Source organism: Anolis sagrei, chromosome 3 (genome assembly GCF_037176765.1).
Source record: "Anolis sagrei isolate rAnoSag1 chromosome 3, rAnoSag1.mat, whole genome shotgun sequence".
NCBI lineage: Eukaryota > Metazoa > Chordata > Lepidosauria > Squamata > Dactyloidae > Anolis > Anolis sagrei.
The window spans coordinates 232,722,085-232,738,187 of record NC_090023.1 but is presented as its reverse complement, the minus strand read 5'-3'; the positions used below and the strand labels follow the sequence as shown (position 1 = coordinate 232,738,187).

Sequence of the window (16,103 nt, the reverse complement as noted above, 5' to 3'; positions counted from 1 at the left end):
AAGCAAGTAAAATCAAACAATGAGAATGATACTGACTTTGACACAATACTGATGATCTAATTAGGTTTTATATAGGCATACAGCACAACTGCAGCTTTCAGGTGTGTTCCTACAATTATCTTACAAAAAGTATGTTCAGCTTACAGTTCTTGAGCTGACATTGATGATGCTTTTTGTGTCTGGTGTGAACTATATAATCAATAATATCTGAAATACACTACTTTAGAGACTAACTGAGAGAAAGAAGTTGGCAACATAAGCATTGGTAGACTAAATCCACTTCTTCTGGTGTGAGATTTAATTTAGGAAAGCGCATACTACTAATTTTGTTTTCTCATTTAGTCTCTGAGGTACTATAAGATCCCTTTGTGTTTTGGTATTCCAGACTAACCAACTATGTCTTTGAATATCTGGAGCATCACAGGTTACCCACCTGTAAGAAAAACATCAAAAATTCAGCCCATCAACAAAATTCTACCTTTTCCAATTACCCTCCATACTGACCTTCATATTTCCAGTACTGTTAACAGCAAACATGCAGTTTAGAAACCTGATTTTTTGCTTGCTATGTGCTCATTGCCAAATTCCTTTTGTACATAGAATAGGAAATTAATAGCATAGTCTGCATCTTTTCATGGTAATCTGCTCATTATTTTAGATAAATTATGTATGATATTCACATATACCTAAAGTGCTTGCTGTTATATATGTGTGTGTCTTTCTTGATTTACTTGCAGGGTGGTAAGATTCCCATCAGGTGGACTGCACCAGAAGCAATTGCATATCGTAAATTTACATCTGCCAGTGATGTTTGGAGTTATGGAATTGTAATGTGGGAAGTAATGTCATATGGGGAGAGGCCTTACTGGGATATGTCCAATCAAGACGTAAGTGTCTTTCCTTTTCAATTGAAAATTATAATTGGTAACCCTAGGTCTTCTGTGCTCTAAAATAATATCCAGATGTAGCTCTCAGTCACCCGGGGCCGCTTGTGTGTGTGTTGTGATGTGGAGAGCCCAGTCAGCATTCATTTTTATGGTGCCATGTCTCTTGGGAAAAAAAAAACACCAACATAGCAGAATTTTGCAAGCTGCTGGGAGTTTCTAATAGGACCTCATCACACTAGAGAATTAATCCACTTTAAATCTGGTTTCTCGTTCATGCAGAATTCTGGGGTTTGTAGTTTAGTGAGGCTGTTAAAGGCTCCTCCCAGAACTACAAACCTTAAAGTGGATTCATTCTCTAGTGTGATGAAGTAGCAAAACTAACTACATGAGGATCATTTTAGTTCAACCAGATGTTATTTCTATGGAGCAACCTTGGTAATATCAAATTCTTACATGGTTTTGAAATCTTCAATATGAGAGGACACAGTAAAATAATGTCATTTTTGTGGGCGATACACGTCAAGAAGAAGAAAGTGTGTCTCCATTTTCTAATATTCCAATTCACCTTAGAATAATCAAGGAAGAGAACTCATGACAAAATAGCATTAATCTGGTCACTACCCTATCACAGTCTTCTTTCACAATGTTATGATTTCCTCTTCCCGAATTTTGGGATGATATTTCTGTTCCATGGGTGAAAATAAATGTTCATACAAGGGCACTGTGGCATAAAAGCAAAGTCAGATGTAATTAATAAATCAGTGGCATTATACTTCACCTTCCTTTCAGTATGTTCAAAGTAATTCCACTGTAGCTTCTCCTTCATATTTTATCATGACAGCTGCCCTGTGAAGTAGGTCAAGCTGAGAGAGAGAGTGATTGGCCCAAGAACACCCACTGAGTTTTATAGCTCAATGTCAACTAGAACCCAGATCTCCCAACGTTTAATCTAATGCTGTAACTAGCACACCACATGGTCCACAATAAAAAGAAAGAAGGGTTTCAGAAATATCAATAGCAATATCAATATGTGTGTGTGTGTGGGGGGGGGGGGGGTTAAGAGGGCAAAAGTACCCTAGGCAGCTCAATGGGGGCTTAGCCATGGACTGTGTGTATTTGTGTGTATACATAAGCATGTTTCAATACATGTATGCATCTATATTTGTATAAACTTTGGTATACCATAAGGGGAAGAAACAAATTGTGATTGTTCTCAGAGAAATTGTAGAAAAGAGGGAAAACATATTTGCTCGTGAAGTTTTTCCAATATTCAAATTACTGTTAGTATTGATTCCATGGCACTTGTAAATTCATTAAGGATATATCAGCAAAACTGACTTTCCCATTGATATTTCATACTCTAACATGAGTTTAAATACATATTTAAGTCATCGCAAAGGATTTTACTTAGAATATATTTGTTGTTGTCATAATGTGATAGTTTCAGCAATAATAAGAGAGATTATGCACTTGAGGGGGCATTAAAGAATTGTTTTATTGATTGTCTCTATGTAAATTATGCAATTCCCTTTAACTATACAATCTGAACTACTTCAGTTCATTCCAAGACAGAATTAATAAAACTCCTGTTTTTGTCAAAGGTTATTGCAGATGAAGAGGAACATAATGCAGCAAAACATTGAATAAAAGAGAGGCAGTGCAGTGAAAATGCTGTAGAACAATTTGTGTCATGATTTATAAGCAGAATAACATTTCTTCCTCCCTCAGTCTTTAGATATGAAACACAGAACACTTTAGGAGGTAGGAAGCAGAATAATATTCATGTACCCGCCTTCTTCTTCTGTAGAACTGAATAGTTTCCAACATTGTTTACATGTGAATAGCACTGAAGCTGAAAAAGATTTCATTTTGATTTCCTTCAGATGTATTTGGGAAAGGCCTAAAACTCAGTAGCAGAGTATATGCTTTGCATGTCCAACATCTCAAGCTCAGTTGCTGGCATCTTCTGTTAAATGATCTTGCTGGCATATTCTGAACTTGGAAAAGTTATTTGGACTAAAACTACATGGTGGCTGAGGGAGTCTGGCTACTGTAGTCCCACCCCACCCCCAAGTTTCTTAAGATCCAAGTTGACATCAACTAGAAACCAAACAAACTATGTCACTATGGAACATGTTCGAGCTTATTATTATTATTATTATTATTATTATTATTATTATTATTATGCCCCCGGTGGCGTAGTGGGTTAAAGCACTGAGCTGCTGAGCTTGTTGATCGAAAGGTCGCAGGTTCGATTCCGGGGAGCGGCGTGAGCTTCCGCTGTCAGCCCTAGCTTCTGCCAACCTAGCAGTTCGAAAACATGCAAAATGTGAGTAGATCAATAGGTACCGCTCCGGCGGGAAGGTAACGGCGCTCCATGCAGTCATGCCGGCCACATGACCTTGGAGGTGTCTACGGACAACGCTGGCTCCTCGCCTTAGAAATGGAGATGAGCACCACACCCCAGAGTCAGACATGACTGGACTTAATGTCAGGGGACTACCTTTACCTTTTACCTATTATTATTATTATTATTATTATTATTATTATTATTATTATCTTACCCACCTCTCCTCATGGCAATTAAAACACATAAACATTGCAAACATTCCAGAAATACACATATTAAAATGTATTTTTTATATAAAATACATATTAAAATACACAGAACAGAGATTAAGGACAGGGCACGAGTTTAAAATTCATGCTTAAATCTGGTTGGGTATTTGGGGAGGGCCTGAATCTAGAAGTAGTCTAGCAGTAATTAATAGTTAACTTGAGCAGAACGCTTTGAAGGTACTCGCACAGAAACACAATGTGATTTTTTAAAAGGATAAAATAGCATTCAGAGTGAGGTGGAAGAAAATTTGTTGGTGCTCTTTGTGCCCTCTTCCTCACAAAAGAGCAAGAAGAATATCCAAATTAATTGGATGAGTGATGTAGCTATGACACCTTTTTACCAGTGGAAGTAAATTAGATGCTATGCAATTCACAACATGCAGATCAACAGACAGATAAAGAAAGACTTCACTGTGGCTGTGAGGAGGAGTATATGTCTTTTTCCTTGCAATCAGAATACAAATAAGGTTTGGAAAGTTATTAATTTTTTTGACCATGAATAGAGTAGTCTTCGTAGCCTTGGAGACAATATTATTTTCTGCCTGTCTTAAAGCCTAGTGGCAATGGAAGTCTGAATCTGCATTTCTTACCATTATGCCTCAGCCACTCTTTTTGTGAAACCAGTTCCATCGTTTTGTAAATCAGTGTGTGTGGCCAATTAATCTTTCTCCTCTTTATAGGGATTGCCAATAAGAATACCCATTAGTGCCAACTGTGATGGGGTGAAGGGTTGTGAACTGGGTATAGCCGGCTGTCAGGAACTGGGCCTTGATTATGCATGAGCTCATTTGACGTAGGTTTGCCAAAAAGGCAGCATGTGATAATGAACCATACATATGGAAGGGTTTATGATGTCTTTAATACAAGCAGGTTTGGGATCATGTCAGATACTGTTGTATAATCACATACTTTTAAGCGACATAGTAGGCCATTTTACAGCTGGCCTATATGAGTGCGAAACAGACGTAGGCAATTACCCATCTCACATTGCATGAGAGACAGATTTGGCGAAGAGATGATAGGACCAGATGTTCTTGACAAGCGAAGCTAAGCAAAGCCATTACACAAAGAATAAGAATACAGTTTGGCTCCTGGGAGTTATATGGGATATATTGACAGCTACATGAAATCTCATTCTGATTTCACTTCCATTAAAAATGACCAACTAACAGTGGAACAGCCGAGACCTTAATGAGTGATGCAACATAGCTGGTTTCCAGGCGATCTTAAAGAAAGATGTATTTGGTTCTTAGCATTTCCTTCTCCGTTTAGTGTTTGGAATATGTCTAAGATTTAGAATCAAAATCTAAGGAATCTGACTTTCCCCTCTAATCCCAAGTTTAACATGTAAATATTAACATATATTGACTATCTGTATTTACAAAATGTCTCCATTTCCCCTCTCTTTAATAATGTAGATTTTGTTCATTGTGGTTTAGGTTTGTATACAAAATATTTTACTCTTAAATATGTAGTTGTTATGATGTCCAAATATTATCAAGGTTACCCTGGGACATCCAAATGATCACAGTATTTAGATCTCTTAAAACATTGTTGCCTATTAGGTTATCAAAGCCATTGAAGAGGGCTATCGGCTGCCGCCCCCGATGGACTGCCCGATTGCTCTCCATCAGTTGATGCTGGACTGCTGGCAGAAGGAGCGGAGTGACAGGCCTAAATTTGGACAGATTGTCAACATGCTAGACAAACTCATCCGCAACCCCAACAGCTTGAAGAGGACAGGCTCTGAAAACTCCAGGTCAGCTGTGCTTTAGTAATGGTGATGGATGAGGGAATATATTGGTGGTGACAGGCAGCTGTAACCTCAGCCTCTGTGCTGCAACTGAAGTTTCCTTCACAGATTCAGCTAGTAGGGTTTTTTTTTTTTTTTTTACAAAAAATGCAGGAGAAAATTAACTGAGTTTCAGTAAAATTCTGTTTGCCCACTTTGTGCGAGCAAGATTCTTTTAGGATTCTGAAAGCAACCCTTCGGCAAACAAATTAATTCCTTTGCCTAGCTAGTGTTGGACATTTTGGTAACATGAAGTTCAGACATCTCTGCAAAACACTAGGAAAGTAAGGCTTATCCAGCCCTCTCAAAACCTATTCTTGTTTGGGGAGATGAGTCCAAGACATCTGAAGGACACTGAGTTCAGGAAAGCTTTATGGATGAAAACTTTCTGTGTGAATAACGATGGGTTTTAAAGGAAGTCAGTGTGGTGTAGCAGTTTGGGGATTGAACTATTACTCTGCTCGGCCATGTAAACTACTGGGTGACCTTGGGAAAGGCACATTCTCTTAGCCTCCGAGGAAAGCAAAGACAACTCACCTGATGATAGATTCATCTGGAAAACAAGCGTACCTCCCTATTCATGCTCAGTTTTTTAATAAACCTCATAATCTTCTCAGTAGTATTTGATTTTCATTAATTTTAGTATTTTTTGCCAAATTTTGGGCAGAAGGGGCAACATACAATCTGATATTTGCTGTGGATTTCCTCCAAGTGAACTTTTTATACAGACACGAATTGCAAATCAGAAGATGCATTTTTGTCCTTACGTATGCCTGTGTTCAATGAATAAGCAAAACAAAATGCCCTTTTATGATTAGACATAGCTTTCCCTTTGATGCATGCAAAATATATCAGCTATAGAAAGGGGTGTGTTGACTGCAAAGAACAAGAAGCAGCATTCATTCAATATGAGAATAATCCTGGACAATACATTAGAAGCAGTTTACACCTAGTTTTTAATCTTTCACATTAAAAAATGAAAATAGTCACTTTTGTAAAGAAGAAAACAAATAATAGATTATAAGAATGTAATTGTAGCTGATTGAAAGCCTGAGTAGTCAGGCAACGGAGTTAAACAATAAACTATTGGATTAATATATGCTTTGCACATTAAAAAAGCACAATTAAGACAAAGATATATGTATTGGGAACCTGAAACATATGTTCCACAAAACAAAGATCAAAGTCACTATTATTCCATGCTAGTCCTGGCATACATGTTGATTGGTAAAATGGATTTGCTATCCCTGTTTTGCATGCAAGCACTTCACTTTCTTGTAGTCTTGGCCAAGAAAATGTCTGGCTGAAGTCTTCCTTGTTTCCTCTACTTTCTAACTGTATGAGAAAACAGTTCCACTATAGACATTCTTGTTATGCTGATTTAAGCTGCCCCACCCCCCATTCCCAGCAGACAGCACATAGATATTTCTGTCATAGCAGATTGTCTTCCTATTATGACTTCATTTATCATTTCAGGTGAATTCAATGGAACAAATTCAAGGGGGATTGAATAGTACAGTTAAAGCACCAAATCTGAAAACACACTATTTGAAGATGGTCGATAATATGCTATCCCACACTGATGAATATGATTGCACTAGTTAACTTATGAGTTCTTTTTTTCTTTCTGGGAAGACAATGAAGGAGTGACACAAATGCTGATGTCCATGTGACATATATATATATATATATATATATATATATATATATATATATATAAAATGTTGGAATTATGAGTGCAATAAATGCATTCTTTTGCAGCAGATCCTGACTACTTCTGTCTTCTTGGGGTTTCTGCAAATGTAGTCTTTAGCAATTAAATTGCATTTAGTTTCCTACAATGTCAAGGCCTTTCTCATCTACAATGAATACAAATGTCTGCGTACGACTACTTCTTGTTGTTCAGCCAGTATCTCTTTAATCTGTTACTTTCTGTTCTTAGGCCTAATACCGCTTTGTTGGATCCAAGTTCTCCTGAATTTTCTGCTGTAGTCTCTGTTGGAGATTGGCTCCAAGCTATTAAGATGGAACGATACAAGGATAACTTCACAGCTGCCAGCTATACTACCCTAGAGGCTGTAGTGCATATGAACCAGGAGTAAGTACTCAGCGGTATAACAAAAAAACTGGTAAATCTGGATTTAATCGTCTTCTTTTGCTTTGTGCTGTATATCATTACATCATTAATGCACTGGAATGCTTTTAATTTAAAACAGGCCCTCCAGATGTTCATGGATTGTAACTCCCATCAACCTTAGCTGAGCTAGTGGTGTGGGGTGATGGAAATTGCAGTTCAGCAATATCTGCAGGGCCACAAGGTGCCCATATTAGGCTACATGACATTACGTCAAAATACGTTACACAGTGTCTTGAGATAATTATGTACATATTTTTATTCATTCATCTTGCTTTGCAATATTTTATTTGTGTGTGTATTCTTGCCTGTAATGTATTTTACTGCATCCATCTCTGGCATAAAGTTCTCACAATTCAGCTTCCTCCTTTTTATTTAATCCAGTGACCTGTCAAGAATTGGAATTACTGCCACTGCACACCAGAATAAAATTCTGAGCAGCGTCCAAGCAATGAGGACCCAAATGCAACAAATGCACGGCAGAATGGTTCCGGTTTGAGCCAGTACTGAATAAACTCTTGAAATTAGTTTACCTCATCCATGCACTTTAACTGAAGAACTGCACTTTTTTTACTTCTCCTCGCCGTTTGAAATAATAATATTAATAATAATTAAAAAGGTGATTTGCAGCATTGATATATAAAGATAGCTGAGAGTGTTATGCGGAGAGAACCTACAGAAATGGCAACCAGTCATTTGAGAACAGGCCTGGAACAAATTGTTTCTTGGGATATACTTCTGTGTGGATCAAGATTATGTAATATACATGTATCTATATAACATCACACAAAAATTCTGATGCTGTGTCTGCTGCCAGATACTATACTAAAAGGAAGGAGAGCATTATTGTTCCACCAGCAGCCATTGGGATTACAATCATTGTGTTTGATCTGTGGGATAAACCACCGTTCACCTTGGGATGAAGAATCTTTTGTACCAGGAAATGTTGACGTTCTCTGAGGATCAATGGTACTTTGTAGAAAACTAAGGGAGAGTATCTTTTGGCTGATCAGTGTCTGTGAATCCAAGATTTGTCCATTTGCAAGTGGAGACAGAAATCTCTGTGGATTACTGGATTATTGGGGTTTTTTTGAAGTAGGAAATAGTGGCAGCAGTATGCCACACTGAGTCTTATTGTTGCCACCTTTTACGACAACTTCTAGTCAGCTATTCTTGACTGCGGATCTTCCAGACATCCATTCTTTCAACTTTCCAAGAGACAACTAATAGTTTAAGACTGGAAAGGTAAGTGGAATTATGGCTTTTTCATTTTGTTATTGAGGTCTTCGTTTCCATATTTGTAATAAGACAGAATAAATATATGGAAAATACTACTTTGTTTTCATTTTATTGTAATAAGGCAATGATCCTACACAGGCTTTTTATACATTATATCTCAGATTGATACCACAGTCCTCTTGGTGGTTTATGGTGCAACCACATCTAAAGACACTGTACACAGAATTACGAGTAGCTCCTTGTACACATTTTCTGTCCTGGATGCTCAAGGACCATTAATGGTTTCCTGGGGTCTACTGGACGTTGCTTAACCCTTCATTGCCTGTGGTGGTACACCACAGATACTACAGGGCTACCTTTGCATAACTCAGCAAGAAGAAGTAACAGTTGCCCCTTGAACACCAGTATTGGCTCACTGTAGAGATTCACCTTTCACCACTTCAGTTGGTGAAAGGTGCTTCTTAGGGCAATCAGTTCATAAAATATCTACTCCCTTCTGTGACAGGCACAGTGCATTGTTCATATTTGCATGCTTTGGGTTCTAATGAGGACTCTATTCAGTCATGGTGTCTAGTACATAAATGTCAGGAGTCAAGGATGACATAGGTGGATGTTTACTAATATTCTGTGACAAAAAATATATATACTGGTTTGTTAAAAGTTGTTGTTCTCCCATATTTTGAGTACTTCCCCACCTTTAATATTAGCTGAATATGAATCCAACTGAGCAGCCCTCAAACTGGTCTTAACTCATAATTAACACACAATATCCTTGCCAAGTTGAGAATCACTAAGTAGACAAGTTTCAAATCATCCTCCATTAAATTATCATTTGGCAACGCTGGTACAGAACTGATATCATATGAGGTCCATTTTAGGATTCTCAGTGCTGAGATAGTCCAGAATCCAATTCCAGAACAGAATCAAGTTTTTTTATACAGTAGATTTTGGTAGATGAATATGATTACTTTATTGTGGTTTCCCTTCTAAATACAACTTAGCATTGGAAAAGTGTTACATTCCTTAGTCTCACTTGTCAAGATTTCCTATATCCAGTTGTATATATTGACATAATGTGAATGTTTTGTTTAAAAAAACCTGCTGCCTTGACCATATGTTCTTCATCTATGTTGAACAAACAATATAAGGAGGAAAAATATTTCAAGTGCTATTATACCTCTCCCCTTTATTTTGCTCTGTTGTGGCAATACAAAATGTTGTGCTGCACTATTCTATGTATGAGTTCAGTCAGACTTACTCACAAGAACATAAAAATTGCATTCTTAGATCCAAAATCTCAGCTACTTTTGTGACCAGAGCAGCATACAGAAAAGCTGTGCAAAGAATAGAACTGTCATTCAGTGGGGCCACCTGTTAGAACCATTTCAGTTGAGCTTATTATTTGGAGGACGGCAACATCACCTATTAGGTCTTCAGCTTTGATTCCACTAGCACCATCCTCTGCCCCCAGTCTCTCTAGTTCTATCTGTTTGTGACAGCAGCTACAGCACAAAAAGAAAATGACACTTGAGTCTGATTTGTTAGAAATCACCACACTTATTTGGAAGACAGGAGCATGGAGTGAATTGAGCAAGTCAAACCTGCCATATTCCCGACGTCACTCTCATCACTTTTTGTCACTTGTAACGACAACTTACTGATTTTAACCACAAGCTTCCCCTATGAACTTGATTCTGAAAGCAAACTGTTGGGAACAGGAGATGCTAAATTTGGATCCTGTCAAACTCTGACAGCTTGGCAAAACCTTTTTGCAGAATTGCCCATAAAAGCTTTTTCTGTATGGGAGAATGGGTGCTTTTTAAAAAGGTGCCTTAACAGTTATATTTTAACGCCACTTTGTCAAAGTCTTAGTTTTCTAAATACATTTTTTTTAAAAAAACAAGATGCTTATTTGTGACTGAATTAGTTTCTGAATGTCAAACGAGATGATCCATTATCAGACCCCACACTTCTAAACTTTTTTTAAAAAGCAACTTGCAAATTCTAATTGCACTTAGGACAAGAATGGGAGAGCTGGGGATTTCACCTTTATCATTCCACCTGTTTTTTTGCCTAATTAATATTACCCCTAAGCATTACAAACAACAACAAAATAAAAAAGAGGAAGGAGAAATGTTCCATGAAATCAACATGGAGGGTAACGAGTTAAGAAATTTCCTTCTTCCAAATCTGATGTACCTGAAATTTGGTGCTCACTTTCTGTATGCTTTGAATATAGACATAGGGGATCTGACTCTGAGATATCCCCTTCCCACTTTTGTCAAATAATTTCTTCACCCCATTTCCAACCCTACAATACATATGCAACCCCATGTTGAATCATGGCTGTTTTTTCTGAATCCATAGTAAAATACAGAATACTCATCTAAAGTAAAGATAAAGGTTCCCCTTGACATTAAGTCTAGTTGTGTCTGACTCTGGGGGTGATGTTCATCTCCATTTCTAAGACAGAGCCAGCCTTGTCCTTAGACACCTCTAAGGTCATGTGGCCAGCATGACTACATGTTACCTTTCCGCAGAAGCAGTACCTATTGATCTACTTACATTTGCAGCTGGGTCTAACAGCAGGAGCTCATCCCGCTCCCCAGATTCAAACTACCAACCTTTTAGTCAGCAAGTTCAGCAGTTCAGCAGTTTAACCCACTACACCACCAGGGGCGCCTAAAGGTAGCCAAAAAAATCTCCCAGTGTTTTTGCATACAATTCTATGTACCAACTTGCCACTATCACTAATTAGGCATGCTTGTCTCTAACAAGAGACATAGTAGTAATTCAAGATGCCTATCTTTTACTTTTTCTTCTACAAAACAAAAAGGGGAACATTAACATGCTATTCTGTAAGCAATTATAATATACAGGAAAATGTGAACACTAAGCACAGCAGCAGGGTCCCAGATTTCTGAATCAAGCTAGTATTTTTTGTATGCTACCTTACCTGTTGAATCCAACCTCATACAGAGAGCAATAGCCTTCATTCACATGTGAACATACAGAGAACAGTAACATCCATTCACTCATTTCCCTCAGATTTTGCTGTATAATTCAGCAGGTCAGTTGAGTTGTAAACAAAGTCACTCAGTTGGAAATCCACATCACTTGATGTCATCTGCAGATTTCATCTGTTTAGCAAAGGTATCCTGAATAGAACCTCATGTCCATGGAAAAATGCCTTATATGGACTGAGAACATTTCTCCATCTATCCTGGCATTGTCCACTTTGACTGCTAGTAGCATTCAACAAATTTATAGTATTTTGTTTACTGTGGATTTTGAGAACTTAACCTGAAGGATTGTCACTGGACTACAACCCTTAGTAGCAGCAAGCCCCCCATTCTTCCCATGGAACAGTGTTTTTGACTTTTTTTTCCTCTAGATGTTTTGAACTTCACTTCCTAAATATCCCATCTTGTGTGGCCACTAGTCAGAGATAATCCCACTCTCCAAGTCAATGTAAATAAGCTAGCATTTAACCAAATGAAATGTACAGTGTAGTGTTTCTATTAACCTGGAGCTAAAGACCACTAACAACAAGAATCATAGCAACTGTACCCAAGCCAGCAGATTCATCAGAGATAAGGCAAGGGAAAGAGAAATGCAAACAATATGAAAATGATCCTAATGCTTAACTAGCATATTATTGCTAACACACTTTAACACTATGTAACTTCTGAATAATAATTTAAAAGGTCTCAGTGGAAATTTATGAAAGACAATTTCTGAACCATTGTCTGAATCTACATGAGTGACATGTGGTCCGTGGGTGAGGGAGGACAAAAAAAAAAAAGAACACAAGGAGAGTGTGAGAGAAACCTGAAATACTTCAAGAAAAAGTTTGGATGCAAAACAAGTAGAAACAAAAAAGAACTAGAGAGTCTAAATACTTTTCATAGTTTAAATACAAGAAAATGTATGGTATAAAGGCTCAATTCTTCTAAGGTATCATGCTGTTTAAAAATAATTGAGCCTATTTTAACAATGGAAATGCTTTCTGCCGTTCAAACCTCTCCATACTTACAGTCATGGGTATAATCTAACTGGATTAAGTGTTAGACAAATATATGCATCTAGATATCACAGACTTTTTCTTGCGAAAAATGTCAAAGACACTCATGTTGATCATCCTTGTACCAAGTACATATAGTATCAAGGCTTCTCATCTGATGACCTTGCAATTGTGTGATGTATTTTTCTTTGTTTTTAATAGGGAAAAATGGATCCTGCTTTCATAGCCTCAGCTCTTCCTGACGCTCACCATGACTTTGGAAGATAAAGGCAAAAACTATCTAGTCTCCCAGTTCTGATGAGCACTGACTGTAGAGAAGATGGACTGTTTATAAACAGCATGACTCCTTGAAGAGTGTCTCTATAGCTTTCTTCTTCTTTTTGGAAAGTTTTTTATTGTTACTGTTGGCAACAAAAACAAAAGACAATAAGGTCCAGATATGGCTCTTTCATTGCCACTTAAGGAATGTACTGTATGAAAGCCCTACAGACTTCTTTTTTCTCACTCCATTTATTTAAAACTATTTTGGGGATGTTTTGTTTTGCTTTTGCATGTCACTGTTGCATCTGTATGAGTGTAAGTAGTGGAACCCTACGATTAAATGGACACCAGGGTTAGGTGCCATAGCAGAGAACCCAGTTCACAGAAGCAAAGACTGCATTTGACAGCAAAGTGTGCCATTATAATGTCAAGATTTTTTTTAATAGAATGGAAAATAGCTTATTATCTCTTCCAGGAACGCGTGAGTAGGGGTTTGGCCTGGGGGAAGGGGGTGTGTATGTCTGTGTGCATGCACATATGTGTGCTTGTGTATTGCCTGTTGTACAGAGCCACCTGTAAACATGCAAATAGCATTTCAAGATAACTTGACAGGTTCTCGATGGGTTGTTGAGTTACCAGGCCAGTGGGTGAGCTATGCAACAGTAGCAAGAAAACACACATAGACACACAGACACACTCTCCTGAATGTTATGGTTTTGTATCTATTCATGTTATTATGTAGCTGCCACACTAACCTTAACAAACAGTTATCCAGCCGAGAGCAGGGGCACTTTCACTTTAGTTGTGGAGTGATCCATAGTGAGTTCCATAATGGTGATAAAGAACAGCATAGATAACCATTAGTCTTGCTGAGGCCTGTTCATTATTGAAGGAGCAGTTCCTTAAGGGAACATAAGTGGAGATGAAGTCTTCATCCATCATCAGGTTGTTTTAGACTAAATAAACAGCCTCTCTCCCCCCCTCCCCCCCAGCCACCTCAGAAAAATAATTTTTGAAAGATTTGTTGACTACAAATAGAAATATGCAACTTTTATCCATTCACAGAAGTAAATTATTCAATAAGCCATCTGCAAGAGCTTTGGACCCATTAATTGACTGGTGGGCAAATCTTTATTTTTTCACTGAAATTAATAACTAGATGAAGATTAGCAAGTGGTTTGCAAAACTGCTCAGTGTTTTTAGCCTAAGTAAATTGCTTTCCAAGGCTCCAGTATAGTTCATTGCAGTTATGGCTTAACTTATTCTATGTAGGAGACTTTGTTGAGTCCGGAGAGTTCACTGTTAATTTTCTGTATACTCTTCTTGGAGCCAAGCTGAATGCAGGAGTCTAGGGAATGGACTGCCATTCCACATTTTGAGCTCAGCAGTTGATGTGCTCGACCTGCTTTCTGGTTGCAGAAGACTCTTCCCTACTGAGATATAGTGCATCAAAGCCAGCTTAAACAGGACAGTCAGACACATATGCCTTGGGGGGTAGGGGGGACTCAAGGAAAAGAATGTGTAAATATTGCATTTAAAATGTTTGGCATTAACCATAGCCCTAAAATTTATTGGGAGTTCTTTGTTCACCTTTGCCTCTTCTTCCCTCAGTTATTTTACTTTCCTATTTTTATGACAATTTTTGTTGGTCTGATGAACACAACATTGAAGATCAATATTCCTTGACTCATGTGGGTTGTGCTGATGGCAGCACGGTCAAGGAGCCAGAGGGCATATACTGTGGACTGCATCCAGGCATACTGTAATTGCAGCCAACATACCAAACATGACTTAGATAAAAGTAAAAACACACACATACTACCCAATATACCAAACATGATTTAAATAAAGGGGAAAAAACACACATACTACCCTGCCCCCACCCCCCCACCCCAACATCCAGTTGTTAATCAAGAACCGACCTTCATTTTTTCCTGGTCACAGAAGATACATCAACAGGACATTCTTAACACAGCAAACCTCTGTACTTTAAGAAATTGTTCTACTCACAACCTCACCGGTTGATGTTTGTCCAGGTTTCTTGCTGTATTAACTTTGTGATGGATCTATGTATTAAATATATATATGTATGTATGTATATGTATAAAATGAAAAAGCTGGCTCTTGCCAGTGAACAGGTCTTCAAAGCAGTATTTTTCTTTTACATGACATTTTCATAACCAGAAAAAAGCATTCCTGAATAATAATTAGACATATTAAAAAAGAGAGAGTACATTTATTTTTTTGTATCACTACAAGTACGTTGGAATATGCAAGGACTATGGTTAAAGTTAGAATGTATGAGGCATTTGATAATTTAGTCCATACTGAAAAGAAAAGAAAAATCTTAACAGTGAATTGCTTGGGTTGCAGATTTGAATGATCTCTCGGTTAGAAATATAGATTTTCTATTTTGTTTTAATTTGTAATTTTTTTTCCTCTCCATCAATCGTAGGTACACATAACTTATGACATTTATTTATGGTCTTTTATACCTAGTTTGTAAAATTGTAAAATAGCAAACTAAATGCAAAAGTTTGCATTTGAAAATAATAAAGTAGTTGCTGTACAAATCTCCAATATGATTCATGATATTAACTGTAGTAAGCTTGCACTCCATTACTCTCGGGTCTACATTACTGTCAGTTGTACGCTGCACAAAATCAAGTTTGTTTACTTCTAGAAATAGGTGACATAATAAACCTGTTTATGAACCATACCACTTTAGATTGCAAGCAGAAGGAACTGCTTTGCACATAATAAATGGGGCCAGTTTGAATGTTCCTCCTTGACATGTACGTTGCATATTTGAGTCGTGCAGCTTGAAGTAGGGTCAAATGCCTGATCATTCCACCCCCCAAATCACTGAAATTAGGATTTCAGCAGCAAAGCACACCACCTTGGCAGCAAGCTAAAAGATTCATTGAAACAAGCAGAAAACTATAGTTTAAAAGGGGGGGGGGGGGGGACAACCTGGAAAGGTCACAAAATGGCTTTGAAGCTGCATGTGTCAAGCCTTCAGATCCACATACATACATATTCCTTTGTGTTGTGGCTCCAACTGCAAATTAACCTACCATCATGTTGACCATCCTACCTGTTTCATATGAATTAGGATCAGCGTTGTGGAACCAATGGAACAAGCTA

At 37.7% G+C, this 16,103-nt stretch overlaps 1 protein-coding gene across 1 annotated transcript in view; it reads left to right on the top strand.

The window, feature by feature from the left end:
• The window catches only part of EPHA4 (EPH receptor A4), a 186,303-nt gene extending 170,767 nt beyond the window's left edge, over positions 1-15,536 (top strand). Inside the window, exons 14-18 of the mRNA XM_060767902.2 lie at positions 738-887; positions 5,072-5,265; positions 7,241-7,396; positions 7,817-8,677; positions 12,897-15,536. Coding sequence (XP_060623885.2) covers positions 738-887; positions 5,072-5,265; positions 7,241-7,396; positions 7,817-7,931 — 615 coding nt within the window. The 3' untranslated portion in view covers positions 7,932-8,677; positions 12,897-15,536. The remainder of the gene's footprint in view (positions 1-737; positions 888-5,071; positions 5,266-7,240; positions 7,397-7,816; positions 8,678-12,896) is intronic.
• Positions 15,537-16,103: the final 567 nt, after the last annotated feature.